The 15,962-nt window shown below is 41.9% G+C and overlaps 1 protein-coding gene across 1 annotated transcript in view; it reads right to left on the bottom strand.

Annotated features, from left to right (window-relative positions):
* Positions 1-15,962, bottom strand: part of LOC126198320 (spermatogenesis-associated protein 22) — a 136,481-nt gene that overhangs the window by 40,374 nt on the left and 80,145 nt on the right. The window contains exons 3-4 of the mRNA XM_049934711.1: positions 5,650-6,187; positions 3,360-3,468 (exon numbers count right to left, since the gene is read on the bottom strand). Coding sequence (XP_049790668.1) covers positions 3,360-3,468; positions 5,650-6,187 — 647 coding nt within the window. The remainder of the gene's footprint in view (positions 1-3,359; positions 3,469-5,649; positions 6,188-15,962) is intronic.

Here is a 15,962-nt window from a genome sequence, read left to right as displayed (position 1 = left end):
CTGGAAATATCACTTTGCCATGAAGAAAGATGATCCTAATCCTACTCCTAATGTTCCAACTCCCCAAGACACTATCCAAATTGAACCCTGCCTGGAACAGTTCCGTCCTCCGTCACAGCGGGACCCACCTCCTCTTCCTCAAAATCACCCTCTCCAAACCTTCCAGGAATTTCTGACTTCCAGCCTTGCCTCTCAATCCTATTTAAAAAACCTTAATCCTACTCCCAACATCACCACTGCTGAAGCCCAAGCTATCCGTGATCTGAAGGCTGACCGATCCATCGTCATTCTTCCGGCGAACAAGGGTTCCACAACCGTGGTACTTGATCGTCGGGAGTATGTGGCTGAGGGACTGCGTCAGCTTTCAGACAACACCACATACAAAGTTTGCCTGACCCCACTGACACCCCTCACCCCTACCTTCTACCTTCTTCCTAAAATTCACAAACCCAATCATCCCGGCTGCCCCATTGTAGCTGGTTATCAAGCCCCCACAGAATGTATCTCTGCCTACGTAGATCAACACCTTCAACCCATTACATGCAGTCTCCCATCATTCATCAAAGACACCAACCACTTTCTCGCACGCCTGGAATCCTTACCCAATCTGTTACCCCCGGAAACCATCCTTGTAACCATTGATGCCACTTCCTTATACACAAATATTCCGCACGTCCAGGGCCTCGCTGCGATGGAGCACTTCCTTTCACGCCGATCACCTGCCACCATACCCAAAACCTCTTTCCTCATTACCTTAGCCAGCTTCATCCTGACCCACAACTTCTTCACATTTGAAGGCCAGACATACCAACAATTAAAGGGAACAGCCATGGGTACCAGGATGGCCCCCTCGTATGCCAACCTATTCATGGGTCGCTTAGAGGAAGCCTTCTTGGTTACCCAGGCCTGCCAACCCAAAGTTTGGTACAGATTTATTGATGGCATCTTCATGATCTGGACTCACACTGAAGAAGAACTCCAGAATTTCCTCTCCAACCTCAACTCCTTTGGTTCCATCAGATTCACCTGGTCCTACTCCAAATCGCACGCCATTTTCCTTGACGTTGACCTCCATCTGTCCAATGGCCAGCTTCACACGTCCGTCCACATCAAGCCCACCAACAAGTAACAGCACCTCCATTACGACAGCTGCCACCCATTCCACATCAAACGGTCCCTTCGCTACAGCCTAGGTCTTCGTGGCAAATGAATCTGCTCCAGTCCGGAATCCCTGAACCATTACACCAACAACCTGACAACAGCTTTCGCATCCCGCAACTCCCCTCCCGACCTGGTACAGAAGCAAATAACCAGAGCCACTTCCTCATCCCCTCAAACCCAGAACCTCCCACAGAAGAACCACAAAAGTGCCCCACTTGTGACAGGATACTTTCCGGGACTGGACCAGACTGAATGTGGCTCTCCAGCAGGGATACGACTTCCTCAAATCCTGCCCTGAAATGAGATCCATCCTTCATGAAATCCTCCCCACTCCACCAAGAGTCTCTTTCCGCCGTCCACCTAACCTTCGTAACCTGTTAGTTCATCCCTATAAAATCCCCAAACCACCTTCCCTACCTTCTTGCTCCTACCCTTGTAACCACCCCCGGTGTAAAATCTGTCCCATGCACCCTCCCACCACCACCTACTCCAGTCCTGTAACCCGGAAGGTGTACACGATCAAAGGCAGAGCCACGTGTGAAAGCACCCACGTGATTTACCAACTGACCTGCTACACTGTGACGCATTCTATGTGGGAATGACCAGCAACAAACTGTCCATTCGCATGAATGGACACAGGCAGACAGTGTTTGTTGGTAATGAGGATCACCCTGTGGCTAAACATGCCTTGGTGCACGGCCAGCACATCTTGGCACAGTGTTACACCGTCCGGGTTATCTGGATACTTCCCACTAACACCAACCTATCCGAACTCCGGAGATGGGAACTTGCTCTTCAATATATCCTCTCTTCCCATTACCCACCAGGCCTCAATCTCCGCTAATTTCAAGTTGCCGCCATTCATACCTCACCTGTCATTCAACAATATCTTTGCCTCTGCACTTCCGCCTCGACTGACATCTCTGCCCAAACTCTTTGTCTTTGAATACGTCTGCTTGTGTCTGTATATGTGTGGATGGATATGTGTGTGGTGTGCGAGTGTATACCCGTCCTTTTTTCCCCCTAAGGTAAGTCTTTCCGCTCCCGGGATTGGAATGACTCCTTACCCTCTCGCTTAAAACCCACACCCTTTCGTCTTTCCCTCTCCTTCCCTCTTTCCTGACGAAGCAACTGTTGGTTGCAAAAGCAAGAATTTTGTGTGTATTTTTGTGTTTGTTTGTGTGTCTATCGACCTGCCAGCACTTTCGTTTGGTAAGTCACATCATCTTTGTTTTTAGATATATTTTATTATGATTTATTTTCTATTTTGTGTTTCACCTTGGATCAATCAAAAACACGTATATTAATGCTGAAATAAATTTATATTATGTAGAAACTTCTTTTTCTTTCCACTCACTTCAGTTTCAACGCTACAAAAGATGAGTATGACATAATGAACTTAAGGTTGAAGCTCTTTTGTCTGTGTTTGCCTTAACAATACATATGTTATTGGCTGTGGTCCACCTTTAGCAAAACACGATTTGGTTTTCTATCCCAAACATGTTTCATTGCAGTTGGCAGCATCAGCACCCTACCAAAAACATCTGAGCATGATGTGTATCAGTATATGAAACATAGCCCTGTTCCCCACTGAATAGTTCCTAGATTTTAACTAAAGTAGTAAGCTAAAAATGACAACATTTTCATTTTCAAATAAAATATAATTTATGTAATTCCAACTAATACTGACCTTCAGTATCAGGCTAGTACCTTGAATGTATTATAGTAATGCCACACTTACTGTGTAAATCTGTTTTTGGAGATGTGTCATAAGTGTATCAATGGAATTATTCTCTATCAAGCACTTACAATGCAGGCATTGGTTTGAGAGTGAATGTTAACATTTGAAACTGGTCCCCACCAAGAAATTGTACACAAATCTGACAGAAACTGAAACAAATGAGTTAACAAATTTAAGCAAACGTTGCTGAAGACTCTTTATTTGTGAAAACTTTAACGTTTATTTTCTGTCATAGAAATTATTGAGAACATCTCAGATGTTGATTCCCAGCTTATTTTTCGCAATAAAGTTCTCAACATGGTTAGGAGATTAATAGTTCTGTCAGTGAGTGACTTAGATATAAAAGTGAAAATATTCCAGAACCACAGAGAGGTTTGATTTAAATATGTGTTAAAAAGTGGGTCCAGTGGACCCCATCGAAAAATACTTAACCAAAAATGGATTCCTGTTTACTTACCAAAGACTTCAAATAACAAGTTTGCAAAGCTCAGTATTTTTTCCCATTTCACTATCTTGTCCACAGTGCCAGATAGAACTCGTAAACCTGCAGTAGATGATACAACTTCCTGTTCAGCAGAGAAAGAAAGAAAGCTCGGGATAGCACATCACTCGTTTGGACAGTAAAAAACATCTGTTTTGTACCACGAAATTTACAACTACAAGTAATGCTGCAATAAACTGACCCATAAATTCAAAGCTTTAACAAACTTGAAGCCTAATTAAAGAACTCAAAAATAACAAAGATCCTGGAGAGGATTCAATTATCACAGAAATGTGGGAACGAGCCAGCAACCGAATAACTTCAATCACTTATGGGGGAAATTTGAGAAACAGAGAAAATTCCACACAAACAGAAATGCACTCTCAAATATCCTTCACACAAGAAAAAAAATGGACAAAAATAGAGGTATCTGTTTAGTGGCTGTTACATACAAAATCCTATCCAGGGCCCTTAAAAATTATTTAGGACAATTAGACCATCAGCTTGATGAATACCATGTAGTTTTTAAAATCAGCCAGTTCTGTGTAGAACAGATTATGAATTTCAAACCGATCATAAGGAACCATTGTACAAGAAGCAAGAATCTCGGTGTAACCTCTGTAGACTTCATGAAATACCACAACTTCATAGACAGAGGAACAGTCATACATGCTAGAAAAAGTCAGTACAGACAAAAAAATTTGGCAACAATTGAAGAAACATGGACAGAAACATTATCCAAAATAAAACTATCTAGCCTTTGCAGATGATTTAGCAATATTTTCTGAAAACATTGATACAGCAACTGAGCAAATCATCCTTTTGAAAGAGACTGCAGAAAAGACTGGATTACATGTTTCTTTTGAGATGACAGAATTCAAAATAAACATTAAACATCCTCTAAATTTCTTAAGCACAATATATGTTAGAATCAACAGAGTGAATAAATTTAATTTCTTGAGAAATAATAAAACCCACAGTCTAGATAAAAAAGAAAAAAAAGAACACAGTTCAGAAAATGGATATGGCTTATCAAATAATGAGGGACATTTACAATAAAAAATCACTCTCAGTAAAAACAAAAATCCAATGCTACAACATTGTCATATAAGTGAAGAGACTTTATGCAGCAGAATGTTAAGTTCTTAACAAAATGGGAGAAACTGACTGAGTTGGAGAAAGAGGAAAGAAGATACTGCAGAAAATACTAAGTCCGAGAAAAGTTGGGAGTACATGGATGAAAAGAGATACATAATGAAGAAATCTGCACTCAAACTGAAAACTGTCTGATGCCCTCAGGAAAAGAGGAACTTCATTTTATGGTCACTTGGTTCAGTGAACCCAGAAAGACTGACTGAAAGAAATATCTGACCATTTTGGCAAAAATCCCAAGATGCAAAACAGTTTGTTCAGGGGAGTGAAAAAGGACTTAGCAGAAATTAACATTCAAAAGCTAAAATTTTAACTGTCTTATCTTTGCAGATGATTTAGCAATATTTTCTGAATACATCGCTACTGCAACTGAGGAAATCAACCCGTTGAAAGACACAGTGGAAAAGTCTGGGTTTCAAATTGCTTCTCAGAAGACAGAGTTCAGAACAAATATAAAAATGCTCCATAATTCTTAAGCACAAGGCATGCTAGAATCAACAGTTGTATAATGTGCCAACCAAAGGTGTTACAAGATCAAATCTACTCAGCTCTGTGTGTAAGTGTGATAGGCATATCCATTCCTGTACATATTTGCTGTAACATAATACACTTTTACTGACCTAATTGCACATGCCCTCATTACTATGGCCTAAACAAGATAATTGCAGTTAAGATACATTACATGCAAGTCCCCCCCCCCTCCCCAAATAGCATTAACTAGGAAGCTCATTAGATACATAGTATATACATACACAAAATAACCCATTTATAATGGTACAACAGTACTATAAAACATGTCTGTATGAACGTGGAATGATAACAAACTGTGATCCCTCAGATTTTCTCAGGGTGATTTATTAATGGTATGCTTTGGGTCGATACCTTGCCTTAACACCTGAAAGAACATCATTAATAAGAAACCATCTTTTTCTCAAGAATAACTTCAGTAAATTTTGTTAAAAAAGTATTCCAATTTTGATAAATAGATACCAGCAGCTATTAAATGGAAAAAAGACAGACAGAATAACATGAAATGAGACAGAAATAGTAAAAGCAAACTCATTAAGTGAGAAAAATTAACTTCTCAGCTGCAAAATAATAAATTTGTAGTTACCTGTGATATTTTATTTGAATCTGATATTTTATTTGAATCTACTGCGATAAATTTTGTTGGTACAGAGTTGATTTCAGGCTTCTTTAAGCCACTTATTCGAATCTGAGATGTACCAGGCATTTCTGTATGAAATTCCTTGGAAAGTGAGGCATTCAGATTTTTCCTTGATGAAGAATCAAAACTGTCTTTAAATGCACTTTGCACAGTTTTAGATACTGGCTTTGTGCCAATAACTTTGGTACTTCTTTCATAAGACTTGTTCATTGTTGCTGTTGCAGAGGCACTTGGCATTTTTATTGTTCTTAAGTCATCATCAGTTATAGATGTTGACAATTCATTTGAATTATACAGTGGTGAATATAACTGTGGACTAGATCTTGAAGCCACACTCAAAGGGTTGCCAAATCCCAATGCTAGTTCTCCATTTGAAACATAACCATAGTTAGGCTGTGGACGGTATGGGTATGGACGTGTGGAATGTTGCATCATACTGTGGGGAGATGCTGCAACAGCCGCTTCAGGAGCTTCCAGACCAAACCTGGTAAGAAAATGCAAACTAAGAAATACTTCATATCATGAAATATGTAATATAAAAGTACATTTACCACATAAAAATACTATATTTAAGTAAATGGTAGAAATGGGGGTTATAGGGGACAATATGTACAGCTACGACTAAATTTACACCTATCAAGCCATTATAATCTGTACTTTTGTAAAAGACAATCTACACACACAACCAATGGAGCTTGCTCCATTTTATTCACAACAAGAGATGTATACAGTATGCTCCTCTGAAACAGTGCAAACTATCTTAAGTGCATGTTCCAAAGCAAAGTTCAGCTGATGCCAGATCAGAGGTCTGCCTGTGACAAATTAACTCTACAATATAAATACTTCAGCCAACGCGATGGCACACTCACCACACACTCCATAGAAGACACTCCAGCTGAGTCAGACTGGGCCTGGGCCAGCTTATAAGATGGATTCTAGTGCGGTCTCATTAGAGGGCATTCATGATAACAATCACCCTCTGGGTAGCAGCAGTAACACAGCTGTTGACAGTAATGTTTTGCCAGCTTTTTGGTTTGCATAGTGACGATTGGGAGGTGCCACAACATCTCCTCCCATTCTAAGCAGCAAGAAAGCTTCAGAGGGAATTATGTGCAGTGTTAGATATCATTTCCTTGTGGAGCTGGGTTTTGAAGATGCAGATACATTATTCTACACGAGTGTTTAAGACCATGTGAAAAGGCATGGTTTGAATGTGTTGAGACCAGTTATGGGCACAAAACTTTTCAAAGTCACAGGAGGACAATAAAACAATTAGAAAGATTCCTATGTTCAATGAACTAGAGAAAGAGGCAGTAGTGTCATATTTCAAAGAGAAGTTGAAACTTTTAGCTCAGAATAGGAGAATGTTGAGGAATTATAGCTCAAGTTTAAAAGAATAGCTGATCATGCACTGGATAGATATGTACCTAGCTGAACAGTTTATGATGGGAGGGGTCCTCCATAGTATATACTCACTTAAATTTCTAAAGAAACAGAGACTACTGCATAATAGGTGTAAAAGAAAGCACAAGGCTACAGATGGTGAGATGCTGAATGAAATACATTCAGCTGTCAAGAAGACAAAGCGTTAAGCCTTCAGCTCCTGTCGTAGCAGAAAATTATTGAAGTATCTTTCACAAAACCCAAAGAAATTCTGGTTGTATGCAAACTCTGTCAGTGGTTCCAAAGTTAGTATCCAGACACTCGTATGTATGGGTAGGCAGTAACAGTTAAGAGCACTTGTATGCTGCTCTTCAATTGTTTCATGATTTCTTACTTGAAAATCAATGAATAAAAAGACTAGTCAGACCTAGTTTTCTGACTGAGAAAGACATATTTGATAATTACTGGCAGATACAGCCATTTTGTGTATTACAATTTGAGAATTATTTTGACTGTAGTATTAGTTCTTAAATAATAATCTAACCTCATGTCAATGATTTATGTTTCATATTTGCACATCCATAAGTGGTATGTTATTGTTGCTGGCTAATGGTGAAGCACAATAGGACCTGCATCTTCAGAGTTTATGAATTTATTACTATTAACAAATAAAAATCTTGCCATAACCATTGCTCAGCAAAGTGTACATACACTGCACTGAGCATCACCAGCTACGGAAGGCAACAAAAAATATACATGAAATTAAATAATAAAAGGATAATAACAAGCTGCCTACAAGCTACTTTGAATCCAGCTATGCTATTGTTTTCTGTGGAAACTCGACAAAAAATACTGTGGATACTACAAAGACAGAAAAAAATAATTCAAAATATGTGCACTGCAAATCATAAGGAACCATGTCACCCATTGTTTAGAAAACTTAAAAGGATGAAAATTTCTAGAACAAACTGGAAATTTGAGATGAATACAATGTGTTATATATTCTAAGAAATGTCATTATAGTGTATTATTTATTTTAGTTATATTATTTATTAGTGTAAAAATCATTGTAACTGTATTATAAATTATTGACATGTGTACTGTGTGCAAACCAAATGGATTGTAAATATACATCATGAGATGAATAAACCACAATTCCACAAAATATCTAATTGAATCAGCATTTACACCACATATAAAAATTAAAAGATATTCTTTAATTGTTATGATATTCTTTGTCAACCATTATTCATTAGTTGTCTAATGTTTTTCAGGATGTAGTTAGTAGTAGATAGTAAGAAATATTCTTTGAATCATTGTATGTCCCCCCTCCATGAACCAGGGACCTTGCCGTTGGTGGGGAGGCTAGCATGCCTCAGTGATACAGATAGCCATACCATAGGTGCAACCGCAACAGAGGGGTATCTGTTGAGAGGCCAGACAAACGTGTGGTTCCTGAAGAGGGGCAACAGCCTTTTCAGTAGTTGCAGGGGCAACAGTCTGGATGATTGACTGATCTGGCCTTGTAAAACTAACCAAAACAGCCTTGCTGTTGTGGTACTGCGAACGGCAAGGGGAAACTACAGCCGTAAATTTGTCCTGACGGCATGCAGCTTTACTGTGTGGTTAAATGATGATGTCGTCCTCTTGGATAAAATATTCCGGTGGTAAAATAGTCCCCCATTCGGATCTCTGGGAAGGGACTACTCAGGAGGACGTCATTATCAGGGGAAAGGAAACTGGCATTCTACGGATCGGAATGGAATGTCAGATCCCTTAATCGGACAGGCAGGTTAGAAAATTTAAAAAGGGAAATAGATAGCTTAAAGTTAGATATAGTGGGAATTAGTAAAGTTCGGTGGCAGGAGGAACGAGACTTCTGGCCAGGTGAATACTGGGTTAGAAATACAAAATCAAATAGGGATAATGCAGGTGTACGTTTAATAATGAATAAAAAAATAGGAATGTGGGTAAGCTACTACAAACAGCATAGTGAACACATTACTGTGGCCAAGACAGATACGAAACCCATGCATACCGCAGTAGTGCAGATTTATATGCCAACTAGCTCCACAGTTGAGGAAGAGATTGATGAAATGTATGATAAGATAAAAGAAATTATTCAGATAGTGAAGGGAGACGAAAATTTAATAGTCATGGGTGACTGGAATTCGATAGTGGGAAAAGAAAGAGAAGGAAACGTAGTAAGTGAATATGGATTGGGGGTAAGGAATGAAAGAGGAAGCCGCCTGGTAGAATTTTGGACAGAGCATAACTTAATCATAGCTAACACTTGGTTCAAGAATCATGAAAGAAGGATGTATACATGGAAGAATCCTGGAGATACTGGAAGGTTTCAGATAGATTATATAATGGTAAGACAGAGATTTAGAAACCAGGTTTTAAATTGTAAGACATTTCCAGGGGCAGATGTGGACTCTGACCACAATCTATTGGTTATGAACTGTAGATTAAAACTGAACACACTGCAAAAAGGTGGGAATTTAAGGAGATGAGACCTGGATAAACTGACAGAACCAGAGGTTGTACAGAGTTTCAGGGAGAGCATTAGGGAATGATTGACAAGAATGGGGGAAAGAAATACAGTAGATGAAGAATGGGTAGCTTTGAGAGATGAAATAGTGAAGGCAGCAGAGGATCAAGTAGGTAAAAATGTGGGGGCTAGTAGAAATCCTTGGGTAACAGAAGATATATTGAATTTAAATGATTAATGGAAAATCTCATATAAAGATGTGAAACAAATACTAACAAAGAGATAGAGGGGCTGGCCAGTACTTACCTCAGCTCAGTACAGCCGATAGATACACAAAAAACAGAACCGAAAATTTACGTTCCTAGCTTTCGGAACAAATGTTCCTTCATCAGGGAGGAGAGAGGGGAAAGAAAGGGAAGAAGGGAAAGTGGATTCAGTTACTCATAACCCAGGTCATGAAGCAACAGGGAAAGGAAAACAGGGAGGGTAGCAAGGATGGAGGCATGGTTGTCAGAGGGAAGCCAAAGATATTCTACTGTAAGTACTGTGCCAGCTTCAAACCAAAGAGGATGCATACAGAAGTAAAGAGGTATACAGTATAAAGATAAACACAACTATGTAGGATGAAAAGATGCGTGAATGGCTAAAGAGGAAAGGGAAAGAGGAGAAGACTGAAGAGTAAATGGGAGTGAGGTTGTTTAACGTAGATTCAGTCCAGGGGGATGGCGGGATGAAAGGATGTGTTGGAGTGCAAGTTCCCATCTCCGCAGTTCAGAGGGACTGGTGTTGGGTGGGAGAAACCAAATGGCACATACGGTGTAGCAGGTTCCTAGGTACCTAGAATTATGCTGGAGGGCATGCTCCGCTACTGGGTATTGGACATCAGTTCGTCTGTGTCCGTTCATGCGCTCAGCCAGTTTAGTTGTTGTCATACCGATGTAAAAGGCTGTACAGTGCAGGCATGTCAGCTGATAAATGACATGTGTAGTTTCACACGTGGCCCTGCCTTGAATTGTGTATGTTTTACCAGTAGCGGGGCTGGAGTAGGTGGTTGTGGGGGGATGCATGGGGCAGGTTTTGCAGCGGGGTCGGTTACAGGGATAGGAACCGCTGGGTAGAGAAGGTAGTCTGGGAATATTGTAGGGTTTAACAAGGATGTTACGGAGGTTAGGGGGGCGACGAAAGGAATCTCTGGGTGGTGTGGGGAGAATTTTGTCAAGGGATGATCTCATTTTAGGGGTTGACTTGAGAAAGTCATATCCTTGGCGGAGTAATTTGTTGATGTATTCGAGGCCAGGATAATATTGGGTGACAAGGGGGATGCTTCTGTGTGGTCTGGGGGTAGGAACATTGTTGTTGGTCAGGGAGGAATGTATTGCTCGGGAGATCTGTTTGTGGACAAGGTCTGCAGGATAGTTGCGGGAGAGGAAAGCACTGGTCAGGTTATTGGTGTAATTGTTGAGGGATTCATCACTGGAGCAGGTACATTTGCAACGAATACCTAGGCTGTAGGGAAGGGAACGTTTGATGTGGAATGGATGGCAGCTATCAAAGTGAAGGTACTGTTGTTTGTTTGTGGGTTTGATATGGACAGAGGTGTGGATGTGAGCTTCAACAAGATGAAGGTCAACATCCAGGAAGGTGGCTTGGGTTTTGGAGAAGGACCAGGTGAAATTCAGATTCGAAAAGGAGTTGAGGTTATGGAGGAAATTAAGGAGTGTTTCTTCACCATGAGTCCAGACCACAAAGATGTCATCTATAAACCTATACCAGGCCAGGGGAAGCAGCTGTTGGGTCTTCAGGAAAGCTGCCTCCATGCGGCCCATGAAGAGGTTAGCATAGGACGGAGCCATCCTGGTTCCCATGGCCGTTCCCCTGATTTGTTTGTAGGTCTGGCCTTCAAAAGTGAAGTAATTATGGGTTAGGATGAAGTTGGTAAGTGTGATAAGGAACGAGGTTTTTGGAAGATCTTCGGGTGGGCGTTGGGAGAGGTGGTGCTCAAGGGCAGAGAGACCATGGGTATGTGGGATGTTTGTGTAAAGGGATGTAGCATCTATGGTGACAAGAAAGGGTTCAGGTGGGAGAGGAGTGGGAATGGATTTGAGGCATTCTAGGAAGTGGTTTGTGTCTTTGATGTAGGATGGGAGTGTGCGGGTGATAGGTTGGAGGTGTTGGTCTACCAGAGCTGAGATACGTTCTGCTGGGGCTTTGAAGCCTGCTACAATGGAACGGCCAGGATGGTTCTCTTTGTGGATTTTGGGTAATAGGTAGAAGGTAGGAGTACGGGGCTCAGGTGGAGTGAGTAAGTCTATGGAAGCCGTTGTGAGGGACCTTGAATTTTTAGGATTTTCTGCAGCTCAGTCTGGATGGAGGGAATGGGATCCTGGGTAACAGCTTTGTAGGTTGGGGTGTCGGAGAGTTGACGCAGTCGTTCTGCCACATACTCCACATGGTCAAGTACCACAGTTGAGGAGCCTTTATCCGCCGGGAGGATGACAATAGAGCGGTCTGTTTTCAGCTCCTTAATGGCACGGGATTCAGCTGGGGTGATGTTGGGGGTTGTCAGGATGTTCTTCAAGAAGGACTGGGAGGCAACACTGGATGTGAGGAATTCCTGAAATGTCTTTCGGTTCTGTTTTTTGTGTATCTATCGGCTGTACTGAGCTGAGCTAAGTACTGGCCAGCCCCTCTATCTCTTTGATATATTGAATTTAATTGATGAAAGGAGAAAATATAAAAATGCAGTAAATGAAGCAGGCAAAAGGAATACAAACGTCTCAAAAATGAGATCGACAAGAAGTGCAAATTAGCTAAGCAGGGATGGCTAGAGGGCAAATGTAAGGATGTAGAGGCATATTTCACTAGGGGTAAGATAGATGCTGCCTCAGGAAAATTAAAGAGACCTTTGGAGAAAAGAGAAGTATGAATATCAAGAGCTCAGATGGAAACCCAGTTCTAAGCAAAGAAGGGAAAGCAGAAAGGTGGAAGGAGTATATAGAGGGTCTATACAAGGGTGATGTACTTGAGGACAATATTATGGAAATGGAAGAGGATGTAGATGAAGATGAAATGGGAGATATGATACTGCGTGAAGAGTTTGACAGAGCACTGAAAGACCTAAGTTGAAACAAGGCTCCAGGAGTAGACAACATTCCATTAGAACTACTGATAGCCTTGGGAGAGCCAGCCATGACAAAACTCTACCATCTGGTGAGCAAGATGTATGAGACAAGCGAAATACCCAAAGAATTCAAGAAGAATATAATAATTTCAATCCCAAAGAAAGCAGGTGTTGACAGATGTGAAAATTACCGAACTATCAGTTTAATAAGTCATGGCTGCAAAATACTAACACAAATTCTTTACAGACAAATGGAAAAACTGGTAGAAGCCGATCTCAGGGAAGATCAGCTTAGATTCCGTAGACATGTTGGAACAAGTGAGGCAATACTGTCCCTATGGCTTATCTTCGATTAAGGAAAGGCAAACCTATGTTTCTAGCATTTGTAGACTTAGAGAAAGCTTTTGACAATGTTGACTGGAATACTCTCTTTCAAATTCTGAAGTTGGCAGGGGTAAAATACAGGGAGCAAAAGGCTATTTACAGTTTGCACAGAAAATAGATGGCAGTTATTAGAGTTGAGGGGCATAAAAGGGAAGCAGTGGTTGGGAAGGGAATGAGACAGGGTTGTAGCCTCCCCCCATATTATTCAATCTGTATATTGAGCAAGCAGTAAAGGAAACAAAAGAAAAATTCATAGTAGGTATTAAAATCCATGGAGAATAAATAGAAACTTTCAGGTTTGCCGATGACATAATTCTGTCAGAGACAGCAATGGACCTGGAAGAGCAGTTGAACGGAATGGACAGTGTCTTTAAAGGAGGATATAAGATGAACATCAACAAAAGCAAAACGAGGATAGTGGAATGTAGTCAAATTAAATTGTGTGATGCTGAGAGAATTAGATTAGGAAATGAAACACTTAAAGTAATAAATGAGTTTTGCTATTTCAGGAGCAAAATAACTGATGGCGGTCGAAATAGAAAGGATATAAAATGTAGACTGGCAATATCAAGGAAATCGTTTCTGAAGAAGAGAAATTTGCTAACATCCAGTACAAATTTAAGTGTATTTGTATGGAGTGTAGCCATGTATGGAAGTGAAACGTGGACGATAAATAGTTTAGACAAGAAGAGAATATAAGCTTTTGAAATGTGGTGCTACAGAAGAATGCTGAAGATTAGATGGGTCGATCACATAATTAATGAGGAGGTATTGAATAGAATTGGGGAGAAGAGAAATTTGCGGTGCAACTTGACTAGAAGAAGGGATCGGTTGGAAGGACAAGTTCTGAGGCATCAAGGGATCACCAATTTACACTCCTGGAAATTGAAATAAGAACACCGTGAATTCATTGTCCCAGGAAGGGGAAACTTTATTGACACATTCCTGGGGTCAGATACATCACATGATCACACTGACAGAACCACAGGCACATAGACACAGGCAACAGAGCATGCACAATGTCGGCACTAGTACAGTGTATATCCACCTTTCGCAGCAATGCAGGCTGCTATTCTCCCATGGAGACGATCGTAGAGATGCTGGATGTAGTCCTGTGGAACGGCTTGCCATGCCATTTCCACCTGGCGCCTCAGTTGGACCAGCGTTCGTGCTGGACGTGCAGACCGCGTGAGACGACGCTTCATCCAGTCCCAAACATGCTCAATGGAGGACAGATCCGGAGATCTTGCTGGCCAGGGTAGTTGACGTACACCTTCTAGAGCACGTTGGGTGGCACGGGATACATGCGGACATGCATTGTCCTGTTGGAACAGCAAGTTCCCTTGCCGGTCTAGGAATGGTAGAACGATGGGTTCGATGACGGTTTGGATGTACCGTGCACTATTCAGTGTCCCCTCGACGATCACCAATGCTGTACGGCCAGTGTAGGAGATCGCTCCCCACACCATGATGCCGGGTGTTGGCCCTGTGTGCCTCGGTCGTATGCAGTCCTGATTGTGGCGCTCACCTGCACGGCGCCAAACACGCATACGACCATCATTGGCACCAAGGCAGAAGCGACTCTCATCGCTGAAGACGACACGTCTCCATTCGTCCCTCCATTCACGCCTGTCGCGACACCACTGGAGGCGGGCTGCACGATGTTGGGGCGTGAGCGGAAGACGGCCTAACGGTGTGCGGGACCGTAGCCCAGCTTCATGGAGACGGTTGCGAATGGTCCTCGCCGATACCCCAGGAGCAACAGTGTCCCTAATTTGCTGGGAAGTGGCGGTGCGGTCCCCTACAGCACTGCGTAGGATCCTACGGTCTTGGCGTGCATCCGTGCGTCGCTGCGGTCCGGTCCCAGGTCGACGAACACGTGCACCTTCCGCTGACCACTGGCGACAACATCGATGTACTGTGGAGACCTCACGCCCCACGTGTTGAGCAATTCGGCGGTACGTCCACCCGGCCGCCCGCATGCCCACTATACGCCCTCGCTCAAAGTCCGTCAACTGCACATACGGTTCACGTCCACACTGTCGCGGCATGCTACCAGTGTTAAAGACTGCGATGGAGCTCCGTATGCCACGGCAAACTGGCTGACACTGACGGCGGCGGTGCACAAATGCTGCGCAGCTAGCGCCATTCGACGGCCAACACCGCGGTTCCTGGTGTGTCCGCTGTGCCGTGCGTGTGATCATTGCTTGTACAGCCCTCTCGCAGTGTCCGGAGCAAGTATGGTGGGTCTGACACACCGGTGTCAATGTGTTCTTTTTTCCATTTCCAGGAGTGTAGTATTGGAGGGCAGTGTGAAGGGTAAAAATCATACAGGTAAACTAAGAGATGAATACACTAAGCATATTCAGAAGGGTGTGGGTTGCAGTAGGTACTGGGAGATGGAGAAGCTTGCACAAGATACAGTAACTTGGAGAGCTGCATCAAACCGGTCTCTGGACTGAAGACCACAACAACAACATCACTGTATGTATTGTACAACAAAATTTTGTATTTTTTCTGTTTTGTGTACTTAACTATGGAAAACTGGAAAATTAATAAGAGGAAAGGTGCCTGCAGTGCAGGACTTTGTCAGTGAAGCTACAAACCAAGCCTTGGAAAATTATATTGTGCTTATTCCTATGTCCTTTTGTGATCAGTTGTATACAAAGTACAGAACTTTTTTAAGAAGTTCCATGCTGCATAAACTTACAAAACATACAGCAATAACTGTCAGAAACCATTTGTCGATTATGTGAGTGAGTTAGCAATTTATAGCTTGAGCATGAAAGAAAAATCAACAGCAGTATGATTTGCATAGAAAACAGTTTGCAACCAAATTTGCAAATTGGGCATCTTGGAAAGACGAATAAACTGCAA

The sequence above is a fragment of the Schistocerca nitens genome, chromosome 1 (genome assembly GCF_023898315.1).
Source record: "Schistocerca nitens isolate TAMUIC-IGC-003100 chromosome 1, iqSchNite1.1, whole genome shotgun sequence".
Classification (NCBI taxonomy): Eukaryota; Metazoa; Arthropoda; class Insecta; order Orthoptera; family Acrididae; genus Schistocerca; species Schistocerca nitens.
This window is presented reverse-complemented; position numbering and strand designations above follow the sequence as displayed.